Raw genomic sequence first — 20845 nt, 5'->3', positions numbered from 1 at the left:
GAGGGTTGAGAGAGGTTCTCCTTCCCCTCTACTCTGCCATGGTGAGGCCACATCTGGAATACTGTGTCCAGTTCTGGGCACCTCAGTTCAAGAACAGGGAACTGCTTGAAAAACTCCAGTGCAGAGCCACACAAACAATTAAGGGAGTGGAACGTCTTCCTTATGAGGACAGACTGAGGGAGCTGGGGCTCTTTAGCTTGGAGAACAGGGGTGACCTCATTAATGTTTATAAATACATAAAGGGTGAGTACCAAGAGGATGGTGCCAGGCTGTTCTCGGTGATGCCCAATGACAGGACAAGGGGCAATGGGTGGAAGTTGAGGCACATGAAGTTCCATGGAAACAGGAGGAAGAATTATTTCACTGTGAGGGTGATGGAAAACTGGAGCAGGCTGCCCAGAGGGGTTGTGGAGTCTCCCTCTCTGGAGATATTCAAGACCCGGCTGGGTGAGTTCCAGTGTGATCTGGTATAGGTGATCCTGCTCTGGCAGGGGGGTTGGATGAGATGATCTCTCGAGGTCCCTTCCAGCCTCTGACATTCTGTGATTCTGTGATAGAAGCACCTTAATCAGAACTTCACTTTCTGCACACAGTCCATCCAAATGCTTGATCGAAGCACAGCTGCTGGCCCTCCAGGACAGAGTAGTTTGCAGCAGCTCTTCTTGGCTGCCTTGAATTTTAGGTTTAGTCTTTGTCCTGCCGATCACATTCCAATGAGGGCTATCAAGCTATACCATTTTATTACATACTACAATCAGACACTACAGTAAGCAGTACAGAAAAAATACAATGACCACAAAAAAAAAAAAAAGTTAAATTTATTCATCAAAGCAGTCTGCCTCTGAGCCATCACACATGCATGGACAAAATGCTAGTCCCCTCTGTAAAGAAACAGGGCATGCATGCTCTTAAACTGTATGCATACTGGCTAACAGTGTTTAAATGGTGAGGAGTAAGTCCAAGAACCTACAGCCTTTCAGTAAGACCCAACCTCTGATAATTTGACCTGCATTCCTCTGTAGATCAAGAGCTGACTGACCTAATTCTGCAACAAACCTGAAAACTAATCCCATCTAGGTTTGGCAAATACAATGCAATTTATGAATTCTGCTTTTCTACAATTCTGCCAATGACTATTTTCTTTCTTACCCACCCAACATAACATCCCTGACACCACAGGAGCCAGATCCCTCAGACAGTAGAGGTCGGATCTTTAACAGGGACTACAGATGGGCCAAGTATCAAGTGAGCCTCCATTTTAAGAGGCCTCCTCCAGCAATGCCACACAACCAAGTGATCTGTGTAATTAAGCAAGCAAGTGCATACAACTGATTCAGTATGCTGCAGCATTTCCGTGGCCCTTGCAAGTAGCACTGCAGCACTTCAGTGCCTTTAACCACTGCTGCAGTGATGCCAGCAAACAGCTGACAGGACTAAGCACTTGATTTTAGAGGAAGCATGTAAGAGTTACAAGTATTCCTATACAAATGGTATCTGCTTGCTTTCTGGAAGGAGCATGCACCGTACATTTCTGTCTCCTCACATCTTCTATCACCCTCATTACAACAGCATTGGGAAGTGCTAAAAGGTAAACATTACCTCCTTGTAGAAAGGAGGCATGTTCTGCAAATCTCTTCCCAGTGGAGAGGGGCTATGCAATTGTTACTGCATCCTTGTACTTCCCAGAAGCTTTAGACAACATTCCTTATCAGGCACTCAAACCATTTCACTTACATGAAATACTTTATTGAAACCACCCTTCTGGAATCAAGGCTTCCTCAAACTGGGCATTCATAGAATTTTAAGGGCAAGCTGTCAACAAAAGGCAACTGCTTTTACCCAGTAACTGCACAACCATTTGAGAGAACTCTGGAAACACTGGAAAACCCACATAATTTAGTTCTCTTTTCCTCATCTTTCATCTGTACTTGGACCTTTCTTTGTCTTTTGATTTCTTAGGACTTCTGCTTCTGTTTGCTTTTCTATCCCAGTCTCTTATTCGGAGGTCATCTTCGTATTTGTCTTTTTGTTTGCTGTAAGTGTAGTCTCTCTCGTGAGACCGGCTGCGACTCCGATGCCTGTCTTTCTTCTCGCTCTTTACCCTCTCTCTGCAGCGTTCTCCTTCATGTCTTCGATCAGAATCCTGGCAGAAGAATTGGGCAGAAATGCATTTATAAACAAAAGGGGAAAATATACAAAGGCATGAAGAGAACTAGTCAAGCAGGATTGGCTCCTTACCTAAAGCTGGTAGTACCTGAAATAGATTCAGGATCCATCAGGATCCATGATGATTTGAAAAAGGTAACACACTAAAGAACTCCACTGTAACTACATGAAGAAAGTAAGTTTACAGGTTTTATCAGCATTTCTGGAAAAAAAAGCATGACTGCCAGGCATGCTGCTGCTTGTATTTCTTAAGGAACTTTAGCAAAAATTTCTTGTATCAGGGATTCAACTTGAATATTATCAAACTCTTCATAAGCATCACACAAGCTTCTAAGCTAGACTTTTGACCTCCTATCTAAGCAATGCAAGTATGTCTATCACAGGTTTTGGTTCACGCCCCACAGGCATTCTGGTGCTATGAAGAGGCCCAACACTTTTTAAGACCTGCCTGTAATAATCTTTAATGGTCTAAATTCTAGGTTAAATTACAGAGAACAACTACCCACGCACAAAATGCTTCCTTGAAGCTAGAAGTTCACACAAAAAGGCAGCATGGAGAATCCAAGCCTTTCAAGTGTACAATCATATGGAAATAATGAAGTAATGAAAAAAATCAGTCAACTGAATGTAAAAACAAAGACATTTCATTTATTTAAAAGAATATTGAAAAAACTGCACTCCAAGCAGAGCTTTTCTCTATAAAGGCAGAGCAAACACCACCTTCACAATTACACAGGTAATGAAACGGGAGGGTTACAATAAGGAACACGAACCCCCTGGATCACACACATGAACAAACACAAATTTGATTTTTATCTACCTAATCAAAAATTTCTGCTACTGCTGGGTACAGTAATCTCACTAGTGTCCACATGCTTATTCTGCTTCTGTACTGTCACACTTTATTTCTGTACAGGTTTTAAAATCTGAATCCATCGAAAAGGAATGGCACTTCCAGCTATTTGCAAGAGCTCTGTCCATTCAACTTCAGACTGATGCACACACAGCCACATTACTGTTGTACCCAAAAGCCTCAGTCATCATGTATCTGTGCAAGAGGATAGGTTCCAAGCCCTTTGTGGCAAGGCCTGAGTAAGCGTCAGAAGACAGACAATGGTGGTAGAGAGGAACAAGACAAAAAACATTGGCCAGAAAAGCAAACGGCAGGCTTGGTGCACTGCTCCCTTCCACTTGTCTTGTTGCTGAAGATTCCTCCTAGCACATGAGAGAAACGGGAGAAAAGCAGATCAGCACTCAGCTGAAAAATCTACCAAGCCAACACTGGAGACAGGCTAGGGGCCAAGTCAAGGCAGGGAAATGGTTGGTGAAGCCTTGAAAGTAAAGACAAACAGCCCACGCTGGATGTCGTAGAAAATGGAAACTTGCTGAAAGGATTAAAAAAAGTCAGTATGCATGGAGCCAGCTAAGCAGCGTGACCATCACAGAACCATGTAAGGTACAGGTGTACAGGGTAAGTCTGAAAGTGCCATGAAAACGCTGTCACACAGTAGCTACACACAGTGTAAAGAAAAAAAATGCAGTGTTATGAATAAACTAATTAGCTCTAGAATTAACCGAATCTTAGTTCTCCCAAAAAATGGGTTATGATTCCCCTTAAAAAATATTTTACCTTTTTTGATTATTTGGCACAGAAAAAAAGTCAATTTTTTAAGCACTCTAAGTTACAAAAAATAAAGGTATTTTGCAATAAAATCTTTGATGCCCTATCCAAGTCAAAAACACACTGTTTTACCACTGCAAGAGGAAGAAAAAAAAAGATTCCTACTTAAAAACAGGCTCTGTCTCACTGATGACGTCCAGATGCTCAGACCAGGATCACAGCCCCTCATCCATCAATGGGTAACTGATAATTACCCAATTCTTAATCCAGCACTGTGCAGGTAAACACACATGAGGAACGATATATGAAAAGAGGGAAAGACACTTCTCTGGAAGTTCATGGCTGGCCACACAGCACTTGCAGGTAAATCAGCTAGAGATACCACGACCACAGAGTGGAATATGCCATCTCCACATACTTTAAGCACACTAATTAAAAGAAGCAAACAGACACAGCCTTTTCAGAAGTGAGATTTTTATCAAACTTCACCCTGAACAAGAAGAGAACAGTGTCCAATAAGGGGTAAGAGCAGGAAATTAAAACCAGAAAAAAAAAAAAAATCAGTATCTCTGCCAAAACCACACACTACAGAAACCTGGAAGTCAAGAAGTCCCTATGTCTCACAAAAATTGACTGGACAGGCTACACTGCTCCAAAGATCCAGTTACCTATAAACCAGTAAAATCCAAGGAACCAAAAACCAGGGAAAATTGCAAAGGGAAGAAACGCATAATATAGATCTGAACCAGAAGCACAACCTGTGTTCAAAAATACTACCAAATCTTTTCACAAAGCCACATGGGTAGTCCAGCCTCCCACGCCAGACACATATCGTGCTACCTACTAAAAGAAAGCCACAACACCCTACCACTTCGACCCTCTGGAATCAAGTCAAAAGGAATAAGACTCAAAAATATACTCTTAAAACGTCGACACAGTGGCCAAAGAGTCAAGAAACGGCTGTCAGACTAAGAGAAGGATGAGTCAAAAAATACTAAAGAAAACAAAAGAAAACTAAAACAGCAAGAGAACAGAAAAGTGATGCAACATCATGGAAATTATTCAGAAAATAAACACCCTTCAGTCATAGCTGGAGGTGTAAGCACAAACTGCAATTTCATTCGTGAGGTTTTCCCATTATAAGACCCTGTTCTCTATTAAGTAAAATATCTGTCACACTAGGTGCTCAGGGTGGAAGTTTATGTATGAAGCATGGCTATTGTGGTCTTCAGCCAATTAGCTGCAGAAGCTGCTGACTTGTTTTAAAATTCTTACCTCAAATATATTCTAATATTTCCCAAAATAGGAAAATGCCTTTTTTTTCCCTATACTAAAAATGCTACTGTTCATCAAAAAACTTTCCATACTGTTATGCTAGCCTGGTGTTCACTTTGAGTATACTCTGCTCAAGAACACACTTCCTTCCCCATTCTTTTGTAAATTCCCTAGATTATACTCAATTCCTAAATCTTTATTAAAAAAAAAATTAATTACAGTTTTTATATGCTAAACAGGATTTGTCAGCTAAGATGCCTGCAGATTTCATCTGGAAAGGGCTGTCCCCAAGACATTTATAGACTCTCTAAATGAGATACATACTATACAGAACACACTATGAGCATATTCAAGTATAGTCACAGAGAAAAATTATTCCCAGAAATTCATTTTCATAGCTCCAAGGGGGAACTGTGTTGCTTGCCAGCAGAGAATAGAAGTAAGCATCCATATTACAAGAAGGATCTGGACATGCTGGAATGCGTCCAGAGAAGGGCCACGAGGATGATCAGAGGGCTGGAGCACCACCTGTCCTATGAAGACAGACTGAGAGAGTTGGGGTTATTCAGTCTGGAGAAGAGAAGGCTCTGAGGAGATCTTATTGTGGCCTTCCAGTATCTGAAGGGTGCCTACAAGAAAGCTGGGGAGGGACTTTTTAGGGTGTCAGATAATGATAGGACTAGGGGGAACGGAAAAAAAAAATAGAAATGGGTAGATTCAGATTCGATGTTAGGAAGAAATTCTTCACCATGTGAGGGTGGTGAGACACTGGAGCAGGTTGCCAAGGGAGGTGGCAGAAGCCCCATCCCTGGAGGTGTTTAAGGCCAGGCTGGATGTGGCTCTGAGCAGCCTGATCTAGTATGAGGTGTCCTTGCTCATGGCAGGGGGATTGGAACTAGATGATCCTTGAGGTCCCTTCCAACCCTAACAATGCTATGATTCTATCTGTGATTTTGGGCATGAGAAGGCTAAACTATTTACCAAAATGGGTAAAGGTGAGCAAAGAGGAAAGCAGTAGGAAAGAAAATGCTCAAATACAGCAGCAGTAGACTACAGGAACAGAACAGGCTACTAAATCACAAAAAGATACACGGAGACACAGAAGAGATCAGAGAGTCAAGCACAAGAAAACACTCTTTTCCAGAAGCTGGCAACGGCACCAGGAATTCCTCTGTCTTCATGTTTACGTGTCCCGCAGACCCCTTGTAACAACTGTAACAGGTTAACAGCCTACCGCTGCCAGTACACCACCTGCAGGGGTGGAGACATCTCAATGATTTAAGAATGTTCTGTCTCGACAGTGCAGACTAGCCCATTTCACACATGTAATCTCTGAACCATCGAAGATTACTTCCAGAAACACCCATTTCAAGAATGTTAAAACAACAGCATCAATTGGCCAAAGAGATAGAGAAGTCTAAATCAAGCTTAGTCCAGACATCTTCTTCCTCTTCAATGGAAACTTCAATTATAAGAGCAGGTCCCTTCAGTAAGGATCCTGACTGAAGTAGCATATGAACAGTGACAAAAAGCCTTGTACCCCAAATGAGCAGTAGGGCTTACTGGTGACACTGAAAAAATCTAATTGCTAATGTGCCTAAGAAAAGTTCTTCTACCTTCACAGCAAGAAGTGATGCAATGGACAGCAAAACTCATGCCAGGACCATGGTTTTAATTACTGTGGCCAGGACCTTACTACTTTCTGCAAAGTTGCTGTAAGACAGCTTTCTTCTCATTGAATGCTTGCTTTGTTAAAATACTGGGGTTTGGTAATTTTTTATTCTTCACCTCAGCTCAATTCTCCTTAATGCTCACATGACCTTCCACTCATGCAGACACTGCTTCCCTGAAACATCAATATTTTGACTGTCCCGAGTTCATAGAAATAGGAAAAGGTTGATTTGACAGGCTGCAGTGGAACTGATGAATGACAGAACTACTGTCTTCAAATTATCTCCTCCACAGCCCAAATTTTACAGCACTGTGCTCACACAATACAGATACAAGCAAACCTGCATACAGATTTTACACAACCACTTCCAAAACAATTAAGGAAAGTTTAAAAAAGATAATGCAAAGAGCCTGTGTTTCTGATTCCGTACAGGGAAAAGCCAGCACATGCTGGCCTGGCAAGAAACCAAGAAATAGTTTGCATTCATGAAATATGATCAACTACTAGTTTATGAGAGGCAGTATGTGAACAACAGGTTCAAAGTGCTGAAGACCTCCTACTACTTTGTAAGAGGCTACATCACCTCTTCAGGATGTTTTGGCAAAAAGTCTTTCAGATGTGTCAAGCTTCAAAAATGAAGGAAGATTTGGAAAGCCCCTTTCATTATCAGGCACTAACATCAGCCTTCTGTATGTTAACTACTGCTGTGTTCTCTGGGACTGTGCATGTCATGTCCTCAGATCAATACCTGACCTTTCTTCCTTGGTTTCCCTTACTAGGATAGCAACACACAGGTATAAATTTAATGCATTAAGAGGTGTGTACCTTAGATTTTTTTGTCCTCTTGTCATCTTCTTCATCTTCAGAGTGGTGGTGCTTTTTCTTCTTTTGCTTTTTAGCCGAGTGTGACTGACTTGTTTGAGACTTTTCTACATCCTCATCCAGCACAAGGTCATACTTGGCACTGATGGCGTTGGTTAGGGACAGATTTGTTACTTAGCAGAACATACTAGAACATACAAGCTCACGAAGCAAACAAATTCTTGTTTATCAGACCAGGGTCTACCATGTACTTCTGTCAGAAGAGGATCTTACACATTGATAAAAAACATCAGCTGTGCTAAAATGACCGAATTCTGTCCTGTTAGACAGGACAGCCTTTCTTTTCTACCTGTTGATACCTGAAGAAGGCATGGTCTTCTTTCTCTCATGCTCACCACAAAGAAACAGAGCATGATTTAGTTACAGCTATGGTCCTGTTTTGGATGCAGCAGGTCCCCTCTGAAAACCACTTACAACTCTTTGTTATGCCAGATGTCATTCCAAGGCTATAGACTGGGAATATCATTTACCTGCACATGGTATGAAGTTAAACAGCATATCCTGATGTGACAAGATTCATCTAAGTCAGATGAAGAATGCAAAATGTTTAATTTCATCTCAAACACCAAATGGTTAAACGAAGCAGCAAAGTTTGGCAAGTTTTAAGAGTAAGAATTCTTTCCCAGGCTGCTTTCAAAAAATGTAATTAGCTAAAAAAAATACCTTTGACCAGAAAAGGATACTCTTGCTTTGGCTTTACCTTCTCTTTCAAAGCAAGTTTTGAAGGTCTGTCACGCTCCTTTTCATATTCTTTGAAATCATCCTTGCTGTAACGCCCACCTGTTCACAGAAAAATGTATTTAATTCACTCCAGCTAAAAAAAGAACAAAAAACAACCAAAACCCACACCTATGAATTTAAGGGCTTTTCACAACCATACAGAGATGTGCAGCAGGATACAGTTCCAGAAAAAAAAACACTGATATCTGGTTATCAGTGTAAAAATGAGTAGGACAAGTTGCGATTTTCTGTCCTTTTCTTCCTTGTAGTTGTCATTAAGCAACATATGGACTTCTCACTCATGTCCAGAGGCAAAAACACATGAACAGCATCACAAAGCATGATTCACCAATTGGTTTAGTCCTACTTTGATTACAGGTCCTATGTCACACTATGTAAAATTCTGTAACCGTGAAAACCCACAGACTGTTCTCATTATTAAATGACTTTTGCTCTGGGCTGCACAAAGGGAAACCTAGAAGACAGATATAGCTTAAGAATTCAAATGGAAAACTACAACAAAAATTGTCATGTCTTGATTTAAATAGGAGCATTTTCCATCCACTGACTCGAAAGTACCAGTGCGGAGATTAAAACTATTCTGCAGCAACGTGCTGCCATCTCATGGTCATACTTAAAACTGCAGCATTAACCGGCTAGGCCAGGTATGAAGATGGAAGGACAATACCTCCCCTAGGTATTTTTTGGGTATCATACAAGCACAACAAGATAACAATATGGTTACCTTTCCGATATTTAGGACAATTCAAACCTAAATTACTCAAACAAAAGTTTTCCATCTAATCAGTTATTACAGGATGCTCTGCAGAGCATGGTATAGATCCAAAGCCAGCTCAGCTCTGTGCAGAACAAGTTGCAGTTACATAGGGTCCATACCTAGTCCACGTTCTATGCAAACAGTTGAGAGCTGACTGCATTTCCAGGTGAAGACATACAGGAACATCACCACTGCAATGCACAGTCTCCTCTCCAGTGTTTTTGCTAGCAACCAAATAATCACTATATCCATCTCTCCCATGTTTTTTCCTCCCAACACATCATCAAACATCTGAAATGGAGTTTTTATAGCATACATCCTGCTGTGCTATATGCTTGACCTACAGGATTTGAAGAGGGGAAATCCCTGGCCTGAATACTGATTTTTTCTTGTATACAGTCAGCTGTCACACAGTAGATGAAGAAAATAAACTATAAAGTAACACTGTACCAACTTATTACTTTACTAGTAAGTAACACTAAAAAAACATCACTTATAAAGCTTGAGAGGAACAAATGATTTCATAGCAAAAATACATCTGATAAGAAGGTAATTCATGGCAATGTAATGTTAATATAACAGTAATAAACCCTTCTACTCTTTCTTATGGAACAAGTAAAGAGCAGAGGTAGCAACCGTATTGCTCTATTTATTACAGTGCCAGGGAAAATTTATATCCCTGAGGATGGGATGATTTAAACTTATAACAATTGTTTCTCTTTATATAATATTTACAGTTTAGAAGTCATGGCTTATTACATTGTAAGGGTCAAAGAATGGATAGCATACCTACCTTTTCCCTTCCACTTAATCTTTGCAACAGACTGGCTAAAATCCACATGTATCCGTCTGTCATCTATCAGCACATTGTCCATTTTGAAGTAAGCCTTCTCACAGTCCTCCTCCTGATGTTATGTATCCAGAAAATTTTAAGCAATGATTATTTCATAGGAATAGTCACAGAAGACAGCAAACAAATTCAACTGCTTAATGGCATACATTTTTTTTTCTAAAACAGCCTAGTTCACAGCAGTTCTTGCACGGTGCCATTTCAAAAGAAGCAGTGATGCTTTGTCCAAATGTCAGCATTCCAAATTACAATCCTTCATTCTACTATTTAAGAAAAGTGACAATCCAGCTACATGTTTGGCACATAAAATACATTCAGAAAAACAAGGAAAAAAAGGACAACTCATAAAAGCTTCATATTAAGTATATGAGAACACTTTTCCAGTGTCTTACAGGTTTTTTTCACAGATTAGAGGTAAGTAGATACAAACAAGCAGCTATGCACCATCAAGAAAACTGTTACTATCAATCTCGCAGTAAGAGCAGCATATCGGTAAGGCAAGCATCACTGACAAGCACAACATAGGACACTACTGTACACACCAATCTACTTTCTCTCACACACACTCCTCTTCTTACTGCAGCAAGCCTCCTTTTCCTCCTGGTATTCCCTTCTTTAACCCTTCCAAGTCCTAAGATGCTCTGGAAGGAAAAAGGGACCTGCTCCCCTCTCACTGGTTTCAAGACAACCTAAGAAATGTGTTTTTGTATTGCTTGGTTTGATAAAGACTTAATTAAGCCTGCTTCACATGGGACCTACAACTTACATAATTAAGTCAGTAAGAGAAAATGTTAGCTAACCCACACTTGGGGATCTTGGTGTTGTTCCTTAATGGACGTATACCAAAAATGAACTTTAATAGGCAAAAATCTACATACAGTGTACCTAAAAACCATACCTTTTCAAACTCAATGAAAGCATAACAAAGTGATTCACCAGTCTTCCAGTCTCGAATTACTTCACAGCTGAAAAAATTGATATAAAATTAACATGTCAACGAGGCTGTAGCAAAGAAAGTAGGATAGGCAAGCACTGTTTAAAAAGGGAGAGTAACAAACAAACCAACCAACCAAAACCAACCACAACAACAAAGGTTATTTACAACACTTGATTCTGAGACTTCTACTGATGTGGGGGTGTCTTGACAGAAAAAAAATTCACATGACATTACTTGAGTAACTATTACACAACTCACAAGTGGTTAACACGAGTTACAGATCTAGGGATGAATTCTGATTAATGAAATAAAATCTATTTTCCAATGTCATTTGTTATCAATTTCTTGTATTTCACTAATGCAACACAAATTTCACATGCTGTTTTTCTCTTTATCAGCCATCTTCTTCTCAGGCAGTTTACTGGGCAAAAATAAGAAGTCTAAAATACCAAATCAGTACAAAACAGCAACAATACAGCAGTGCATCAGTATTACCAAACTCTTGTATACAACACAAGAATCCTGACTACACAATGTTGAAGAAGGTCAGACAGGCCACAAGGGCAGGAAATGTGGTATTAAGGTGAAATTTGATAAGGTGGGACCTCTCCTAAGTGCACTGAGGAAGTGACAAATCACAGTTAGGGTACACAATCCAAAAACATGATCAAGACCCAAAAAACCCCATACAACAAAAAACCTCCATCAGAACAAAACCAAAAGAGGAGCTGTTCTGACAAGCTGTACGAATTCCTGGCAGCAGCCATCAGAGAGGAAGGAGGTAGGAGAGTCTTGTGCCAGAACTCTCCCTTCACAGATGATTCACAGAATGTACCTGAAAGTGGAAGGACTGTAAAAGAGGTACTGAGCAAAGTAACATTAAAAAAACCCTACATATATGCATAGAAGAAATTCCTAAGACATCCAAAAATCACGCTAGAGTTGTAAGAGTGGCAAACAATGGCAGTTACGCTCACATACAACAGTCTAAGGAAGGATGTGGGAATCTGCAGGCCTCTATGAGGGCACTGCACATAGTGTTTGTAAAAACACACCACAGAACAGAGTTAGCATGCATCTGAATAAACAGGACTTACTCAGGACCACTTGAATAAACCAAATCAAAGTTCTCTGAAAGTCAATAGGCATATGTGTGATGATGATCTGTTTGATGAAGTCTTTTGAAATCTCTCTGGAAATTCTAACAAAATCCTGCACAAAAGGGTTTTGGGGAAATGAAGCTGCAATGGCATAAGAAACATGTTTGCATGATAAACATGTGAAAGACCGGGCAGGAGCAAAGAGTCATTTCTCATGGAGATAGTAAAGTGGTCACCAGTTGAGTTTGGTGATGATACCGGATTGTTAGAAGTGGCCAAAAAACCCAAAAAGATTGAAAAAAAATGTAGAAAGGTTTTAGATACCTGAAGAAGAAGACAGCAAATGATGTTCAACACAGATAAACGCAACAAGAAGACCATGGGGGTGTAAAACCCTAACTGTGCATTGTAAAAAGGATTTGATAGTCAAGCAGAGAATATCACTGTGCCACTGCAGATCTGTAATTTCTTTAATACCATGTGCAGTTCTGGTTATCACAGAATCACACAAAATCACAGAATGTTAGGGGTTGGAAGGGACCTCGAAAGATCATCTAGTCCAACTCCCCTGCCAGAGAAGGATCACCTAGAGCAGATCACACAGGAACACATCCAGACAGGTTTTGAGTATCTCCAGAGAGGGAGATGCCACAACCCCCCTCCCAGGCAGCCTGTTCTGTTATACTGAGATGAAAATAAAATAAAAGGCTGAGAAAATGGAAACAAGGTAGGGAAATTTTCCTCTACAAAGCTTGAGTATGTGGGCTAGCACTCTTAACAAGAAAAGGATGACTTTGGAATATAGGACGGAGAGGTACAGAAAAGCAGGCTTTACTGCCCATCATGCCTTGCACACCAGTAGGAGGAGGAATTAACTGAAAAGACTAGAAGCCATGTTCAAACCCGAAAAAGACAGCAGTCACGAAGAACACCTGTTAGCAAGGACTATACTGGATACCAGAAATGTTTGTCACCTTTATCTCAAACCATGCATACTCCCATGGAAAAGAAAAACCCCAGAGACTGTACCTAGCTCATGTAGCACCTGAGATAAAAACTACTCAAAGAAGGGACAGGATGGGTGCTGGGGAGAGTATTATACGCTTTCCTTCTTCCCACATGTTCCTAGGCTTTCACTTAAAAGCACTGCTAGGACAGGATAATCATCTAGCTAGATCTGACTTTTTATGACCACTGTTGTGGTCTCTATCCAAACACATGCAGGCACAGCATAAATCTCCAGAGATGCTAGAGCACTAATTAACAGCTGAATTCAAAGAGACCAAGAATCAAGTTCAGTATTAACAACGGTTTTGTTTTGTATTTTACAGTAATTACCTTTTAATGGGACCAAATCGTGAAAATATTATCTCTAGATCTTCATCTGTGGTCACAGGATTCAGTTTGCAAACAAACAGCACATTTTCTGGTGGCTTGATCTCTGCATCCGGTAAGTCCCCCACCTGTGGCATACAGTAAAAGACTTTCATCAGTTCTGCCTAAAGCTCTCTACATTTTATTGCCACAAGCAAACTGAGAACACAGCTTATGAATAATTTTGGATGCATTCGTATAACAAAATCAAAAATTAATAGACTATTTTCCTACTCAATTTCACCACTGGGCCTTCACTAAAGAAAAAAAAAAACAAAACAACACTTTCTACCTTGCTTTCCATGTACCTAACATAAATATACAAGTCTAAAATGCAAAAAGTGTACTTTCAGAGACACCCTCATGAAAATGAAAAAAGGACTGGATCCAATCCTCACTCTTTCTCTGCATCCCAGATAAACTCACCTTTCCTTGAGATCTATCAACAGCTAGCATAAGCTTACATTTAAGATAACTTGATAGCAAATTAAATTACAGAGGAAAACACAAAAATCCCCAGCACTGCCTCCTGTTGAATTGTAGCACTTGTTTTTAAACCCGAACAAAAGACTTAATCTTTTTAAATACTATGCTAACAAAAAGGCAACAGACGTTAGTTTGTCTGCAGAAAGAAGCAAAATAACAAAAGAAAGAAGAAGATTCCACAAAAGAGAACACAGAGTTTAAGCAGGATAGTCTCAGAGAAGTTTACTGTTTTGACAAAACAACAGTGGAACTAATAGCTGGAGTTTCTCACATCAGTGAAATTAGAAGCACACTTATTTTCATCTCTTCAGTTTACACAACATAGGTCTCTATTGCATACTATCCAGTAATACTCACTGCACTGACTCACAATGCCCCACTTGCCTTTTTTAGCTAACCCTGACTTTTGGGAAAAGGTTATCACAAATCAGCTCAGCTCTTTCCCACACAGGCTACACCTTTTCCAGGATTACAGATACGCAGCAGCATGTTATGTGTGTTATGCTTTTTAATTGATTGCATTTCTGGTAAGTTTTTATAAAGCCTCCACTGGTCCATTTTTAATCCTGACTTTGAAAATTAAATAATCACCAGTTTCATCAGAAAATTGCCTCCAGTGCTCATGCTCCATCCTTTCATTGTACCATAGACATTCAATAGCACAGATTCTGAGACATGACAAGACCATCAGATAATCAGCTCCAAGATCAATAGTGCTCATTCTCCTAGACTGAATATAATATGTAAATACAAAGAGATGTTCACCATTTCCAGAAGAATGGCACGAGTTTTTGCTTCTTTTTCTGCCTGAACTTCTTCTATTTCATCTGCAGACCGTCCTTTCAAGTCATCAATTTCTTCATCTGCTCCTATTCTGCCACTCTGAAAAACGAAGAAAAAAGCTATTTATCACCAAGCCATTGTCAAAAAGTCTTTTTCATTTTCCAAATACAACTTGGATGACCTCTCCCCTCACGATGTGAAAAATGCTTAAGCACTGTATCTGTACAGAACTGGGCTTTCGTTCTCTTCTTCCCACTTTAAGATTCCCCAAGAAGCTGTCACAAACACTCACATCTAGCTGCTCCTTAGTTGGCTCTGGTGAGCGATCAGGGACAGACAAGCCAGGCGGATCTTCAAAGGGATCATCTAAAATTACTGTATGATTTATCCTTATAGAAAACAAAATGAAAACCAACATAAGCCACATGCAAATAAAACTCTCTTTACCCACATAACAAGAAACCAGTCCTGATTCTCAGCTGCAACCCCACATACTGTATGCATGTAAACACTAGTATGGATGCTTTTGCAAAGGCAGCGTAGTTGCACATTTTCTTACACAGTTGATTTTTTTTCCCTGCTTATTTTAACAACAATATTGGAATAAAAGAGTGTTTAAGATACTATGCACAGGTCACCTCACATATCCATATTAAATCTAGTTTCCAAAAAATATTAATTTGTTTAATTATGATGGATTTCTTAAAAAGGGAAGTTAAAAAGTCACACCTGATATCTTGATACGGGATAAAATCCTTATCTACAAAGGCTTCATTAATTGTCTTCAATACATCCATGCCTTCTGTCACTTCTCCAAATACTGTATGCACACCATCAAGGTAATCCAAGTTTTCCCCAGTAGTAATAAGAAACTATGGAAGAAGATACAAAACAAGTAACAGTAAACAAAAAAAAAAATCCAGGGCTTGAGTTCTACCATAGGAGAGATAAAACTCTCACTGGAATCAGTGGGGAAAAAAAAAAAAAAAAAAAAGAGCCTCTTCTTGACTTCTGCAGGAGAACATTAGTGTTCTTCCATCAGCTCTCAGAACATGGTGAGCCAGCCTATAGCTCACAGCCATGAAGAGAGGCTTCTCACACAACTGCCCCTCTGCCTGAGCTTGGTCTGACTCAGCAATCTGGCAGAAAAGGAGACTGGCAGAGGACGAGCAGGCAGTCAACTGCTAGGTAGGTTTCTTAGGCAAGATCAGCAAAGGTTGTGGGAGATGTCACAACTGATAAAGGGGAAAGGACAGAAACAACAAGGCTGGGCAGCACTGAGCTGTGAGCTAAGGCCAAATCACCTGCTCATCAAACTGCATTCAGCAACTGCATTTTCAAAATTTTGGCAATTTCAAAAATACAATTTCACACATACAATGCAGGGAAACATCAAAACTGACTCCACATATTACAAGCTCTAGCTGGAATAAAACCATAGCTTTCTTTAAATTGTTTTGATTATTAAAAACACCACTTATATACAATTAAAGCATATTGATATTACAAGTGAGGCATTTTAATATTTAAAAGTGACAGTGCATTTGAAATAATAATTTAGAAATAATTCTATGAGATTAGAACTTTAAATATATCTACAGCAAAAACATGAACAGGGAACAGTAAACACAACACCACCACTTTCAAAAATTGTTTTGTAAAAGCACTGGGAAAAAAACCTGTAAATTTATACTGTATTACTAAAGCACACTTGTACATAACCACTTTCATCACTTAGACATGTACCAAGGCTTTCCAACATTGTATGCTGACCTGTGATCCATGCTGATCATTCCCATTGTTCACCATTGACACAGTTCCTTTCTTCTTGTGCTTAATTCTTGGTACTTTTTCTGCCTCAAAAAACCTAGCTTGATCGCCATACAGCTGACTGAAAATACATGTAACAAATATATCACAACTTAAAAGTGCTCTAAAATGGTTAAAAAAAATTTACATTGGCATTCAAATAAAAACAGGGTATCTGCTGCATCCATGCATGTATTCTTAAAGAACTAACTGACTTGCTTTTACAGGGAACAATAGATTTTAATCTGAGGCATTTCAGAGAGGTTTTTTTGGGTGAGGTGTATTCATACGTTTTTAAATGCAGTCTATAACACTTTTCTAAGGAAGAGAATAACAATTTTATTAAGTATGTTTGACAAAAAAGTGTCAACCCACACTGTAAAAACTCAGTATTTTCCCTGAAACAATGGAAACTCCAATTTCATGGACTTCAGCAGCAATAAACAGGTTAAAAACCCAATCTGCCATTCCCTATGCTAGTAGCAGAACAGAATCTGCCACTCTCTCATAGAATGGTTTGGGTTGGAAGGGACCCTAAAGATCATTTAGTTCCACCACCCCCACCATACCAGGGACACCTTCCACTGGACCATGTTGCTCAAGACCCTTTCCAACCTGGCCTTGAATACCTTCAGGGAGAAGACTTCCACAATTTCCCTAGGCAACCAGTCCCAGTGTCTCACCACCCTTACTGTAAAGAATTTCTTTCTAATATCCAGTCTAAATCTACCCTCATCCATCTTAAATCCATTCCCTCTTGTCCTACCACCACAAGCCCTTGTGAAAAGTCCCTCCCCATCACACTATCTGCCATACCAATGACCCTCAAAAACCAATTATCTACCCATACGCAGAAACATCTTGGGTCTGGCAAGACTTCATCTGCTCAGCACAACTATACTGCTTCCAGGATCAGCAAAGGCATGATCCTTAGAACCATGTGTTCAACATTTTGTATTTCAGAGGCTTAAATACAAAGCAGACTTTCAGAAGTCAACAGTGGTCTAGCAACATTATTCAAACTGTCCACAGGAAAAAAACAAAACAAAACAAAAACAAAACCAAACAAGAATGGCCAAAGGCAGTATAGGTGTTAAAAAAGTATTTAGGTATGCCAAAGAAGATTATGCATCAACATTTTTACTTACCATCAGTAATTCTGCCCAAAAGAGATGAAGACAATCTAACTGGAACCCCTATTATCCTGTACAATTACTCTCTCAATTAAGTAACACAAACACTCACCAAAATATGGATTCCCCTCCACGGCCAGTTCCCATGGGGTCACCAGTTTGTATAATAAAATCTCTCTGTCACAAACCAAAACACAAAAGACATTGCTTTCACATTTGTAAAGAAAAACAAAAAACAAACAAATGAAACCAAGGAATTGAGAATACTCACCTGTACATTATAAATAAGACAATAGTTGTAGTACTTGACTTTGCAGAGCTTCAGAAAATTCAGACAAGCTGTAATAAACGATATCAATATTTACTAAAGAAAATCCCAGATATAGTAAGTATTGACGTAACAGGGAGGAGGCAGCTTCCTATGAAGAAGAGCAGTTTTGTAGCACACTCTGCTCAAGCTTACAAGTGTACAACCTATAAGGAAAGGCAACATTGCCTCCCTCCCTTCCTAAAGCTCACCTCTAGTGATTCAAAGAGCCCTAAATACAGCTATTTGTACAGAAATACACTTTTTTTCCCCTCACCAGTTAATTTCCAAATATCTAAGAATACCGGTTACTTTCCCGTTTGGAATATATTAATTTGCTCAGTTTCTAAAATGAATTGTTACATTTATAATACAAGCACATTAAAAAAAAAAAAAAAAGCTTCTCAACAAAAATCGATGATTCTGATCCCAGGGAGTCGGCTGACTGGCACTCATCTGGATCTAGCGGCAGGAACTGAGGCCCGACGTGACGCACGGAGGCAGAAGGTGGGAGCAGGCAGCTGTTGACCGAAGCCACCATTTGAAGCCCGTTGCCTCAGAAGGCCGTGACGGAATCTACACCTTAAGCTGCGACAGCCCCCGCAAAGGCTCCCGCTCGCTGCAAGGGTCGCAGGCGGGGTGCCGCCAGGCAGCTCTGAGGAAAGCCTGCGGCAGCGGAAGCGCCAAGGAAGAGCCCAACTTCCACCCCGAATGGCAGAAAAACCTCGGAAAGTTTCGCAGCTTCCAGAGCCGCAGGGAAGCGACGTAGGTTTCCTCCCCTAGCGCCCCAGCAGCATCCACGAGCAGGGCCGGGCGGCTCAAAACCGGCACTTTCCGACCGCTCTGGCGCCATCCGGCCACCCGAGAGCCACCAGCCCACCCGCTGCTTTATTCAGGGCTTCCACCTGCCCGCGCCAGGGGCAAAACCGCGCCTGCCACCGGCCGCGCCCGCGTCAGCAATTACCGCGGGGCCGCTCCTCCGTGTACAGGTCGATCACCAGGTCGCCCAGCGTAGTCTCCAGCAGCACGGCCATGGCGGACAGCCTCCTCCGCACGGCGGCGCGGCCTGACGTCGCTGCACCGCCCTCTGCCGGCGTGGAGGAGGAGCTGGCGCCGAGGCAGCTCGGCCCTACCGGCCGCTGGCAGGCAGCGAGCTGTGGGGAGGGAGAGAGGGTTGTTCAGGGACTCTTGTCCGCGCCCTGGAGGTGCAGGGAGACATTCCCGCTCCAAACACCGCCTTTTCTCGGGTTGCGTGCTCCCGTAAGGGCTTCGGCCTGGCCAGTCGGCCGAGCCAGCCCTCGAAAGCTGCCCCGCTCCATGCTGCACTCTTGCCGGCGTGAAGCACACCGAGCACAGCAAGGGCTCCCGCTTCCCCTTTCCCCACCAGCCCTCAGGCTACTGGAAAATAGGGCGCGGCTGCAGCAACACATCTCTCCATGCCAGCGGGGACAAGGCGGGAGGCAGCGGGACAGGCTTCTTCCTGAAGGGGGTGGGGGGAAATGAGGGAAAACTGGAGGATCGGCCACCCTGTTACCAAAGCAGCGTGCATGTTCAGGATTAAACTGTTCTTTTAGACAACATACTGCAACAACGAAGAGAGGGACTTTTAATCGGGACGTCCTCGAGAGTTGAAGCATCCTAGACAAATATGTAAAAAGTCCTACTAAATAACGTAGTCAACTTTTGGCTCGAAAATAGCGTCCTAGATTAATCTGGCCTCATTATAATGCTAAACCCCACACCCTACAACCATGCGTAGTGAATTTAAGAGACTCTGGACCTTTAACGGGAAGCGAGTAAGAGACTGACCAATGGATAATCGGTAGGTGTTGACATAAGGCTTAGCTGGTAGATTGAACTGTGTACATATCGGCCGCGACGTTCAACTGCTGTGCGTGCTTTGTGGGGATTGCCCCTTGCGCGCAAACTTGCGCAACTTTGTAATAAAGCAATGCTGACTTTCTGAAAAAAAGTTTGGAGAATTTTCCTGGTTACAGTTTTCGGTAACACACCCCCGGGACCAAGCTCCTCTGACAAAGAACTCCTCCTGAGGCTGATCACGCAGCTTTTGAGCATGATGCTTACGGAGAGATGCGTGTGCTTATTCTACGTAGTTATTAGTTAGAGGGTTATAAAGTAATTAAGAGTTCAAATATTTTTTAGTATTAACTGTCACAACAAAACATGTAGTACTGTGTGTGACACCAAGTAAACAGAATGTATTCTTTTCCGGTAGATGCAATACTATGTTGGGCTTATGTGTTACAGCTGAAATAATGCTAAGGTTCCTTGCCTTCAAACGAGGGATTCTGCTCCTCTGTGCAAAGAGCTTCCATGTCACCTCTTTCTAGATCATGCTTTGGTGCCCATCACACAGTGAGTTAATTCAAGTTACTAATCTGTTGGAAATCGATTTTTTTTATTATTGCTCATTTTGCTTTCTGCCAGATTAGTGAACTGAACTGATTTGCCATGCAGTAAAATGGAACCAGTGAAGCAGAAAAATAGGAATACACAACTGGGAGTACACAGGTGCATGTAAGTGCAGGATCTCCTCTTTAGGTGGCAATGAAAGTAGTATCAGATCCGTGCATTATATAACAGCAGCTTTATAAATAGTCAAGCAGGGAAGACAGTGTGCTGGTCCTGGGACCACAATTTGCACTGCAGGGAGCTGTACTCTGCTCCTTAGTGTACCAGTTTTCAAGGCTGATCGTGCTATCGTGTGTGTTCTGCAGCATTGTGTTCATTTTGTGAGCTTATTCTCAGTCTGTACATCAATCCTGAATTGATTCAAGGCTATTTTAAGCCATCCTGTAAGGCATTTATCAATAGAAGAAGCACAATAGCACACATCCCATTAAATACTCTGAAACTTTAAGCAGGATGTAAACAGTGCATCATTTTTTTGTGTGTGCTGACTGAAGTTTAACTATAGACTTGCTACTTTAA

General features: G+C 41.1%; 1 protein-coding gene across 1 annotated transcript; it reads right to left on the bottom strand.

Annotated features, from left to right (window-relative positions):
• Positions 1 to 841: 841 nt before the first annotated feature.
• PPIL4 (peptidylprolyl isomerase like 4) lies at positions 842 to 18927 on the bottom strand. The gene is made up of 13 exons (XM_054394144.1): positions 18858 to 18927; positions 17858 to 17925; positions 17699 to 17763; positions 16418 to 16535; positions 15374 to 15516; positions 14937 to 15033; positions 14627 to 14743; positions 13340 to 13464; positions 10863 to 10929; positions 9908 to 10019; positions 8300 to 8396; positions 7560 to 7698; positions 842 to 2143 (listed from the first exon to the last, which is right to left on the bottom strand). The coding sequence occupies exons 1-13, from the start codon at positions 18925 to 18927 to the stop codon at positions 1919 to 1921; spliced, it is 1443 nt and encodes a 480-aa protein (XP_054250119.1). The 3' UTR covers positions 842 to 1918.
• Positions 18928 to 20845: the final 1918 nt, after the last annotated feature.

Source organism: Indicator indicator, chromosome 2 (genome assembly GCF_027791375.1).
Source record: "Indicator indicator isolate 239-I01 chromosome 2, UM_Iind_1.1, whole genome shotgun sequence".
Classification (NCBI taxonomy): Eukaryota; Metazoa; Chordata; class Aves; order Piciformes; family Indicatoridae; genus Indicator; species Indicator indicator.
This window is presented reverse-complemented; position numbering and strand designations above follow the sequence as displayed.

Bases quoted from the DNA above. Each gene is read 5' to 3' on its own strand.
- PPIL4 (XM_054394144.1), bottom strand. From the start codon at position 18,927: ATGGCCGTGCTGCTGGAGACTACGCTGGGCGACCTGGTGATCGACCTG. The intron at 15,517-16,417 runs GTCAGCATACAA...CTTCTTCCATAG, and splicing joins ATGATCAGCATGGATCACAG to TTTCTTATTACTACTGGGGA. The intron at 15,034-15,373 runs GTGTGACTTTTT...GTTTTCTATAAG, and splicing joins ATCCCGTATCAAGATATCAG to GATAAATCATACAGTAATTT.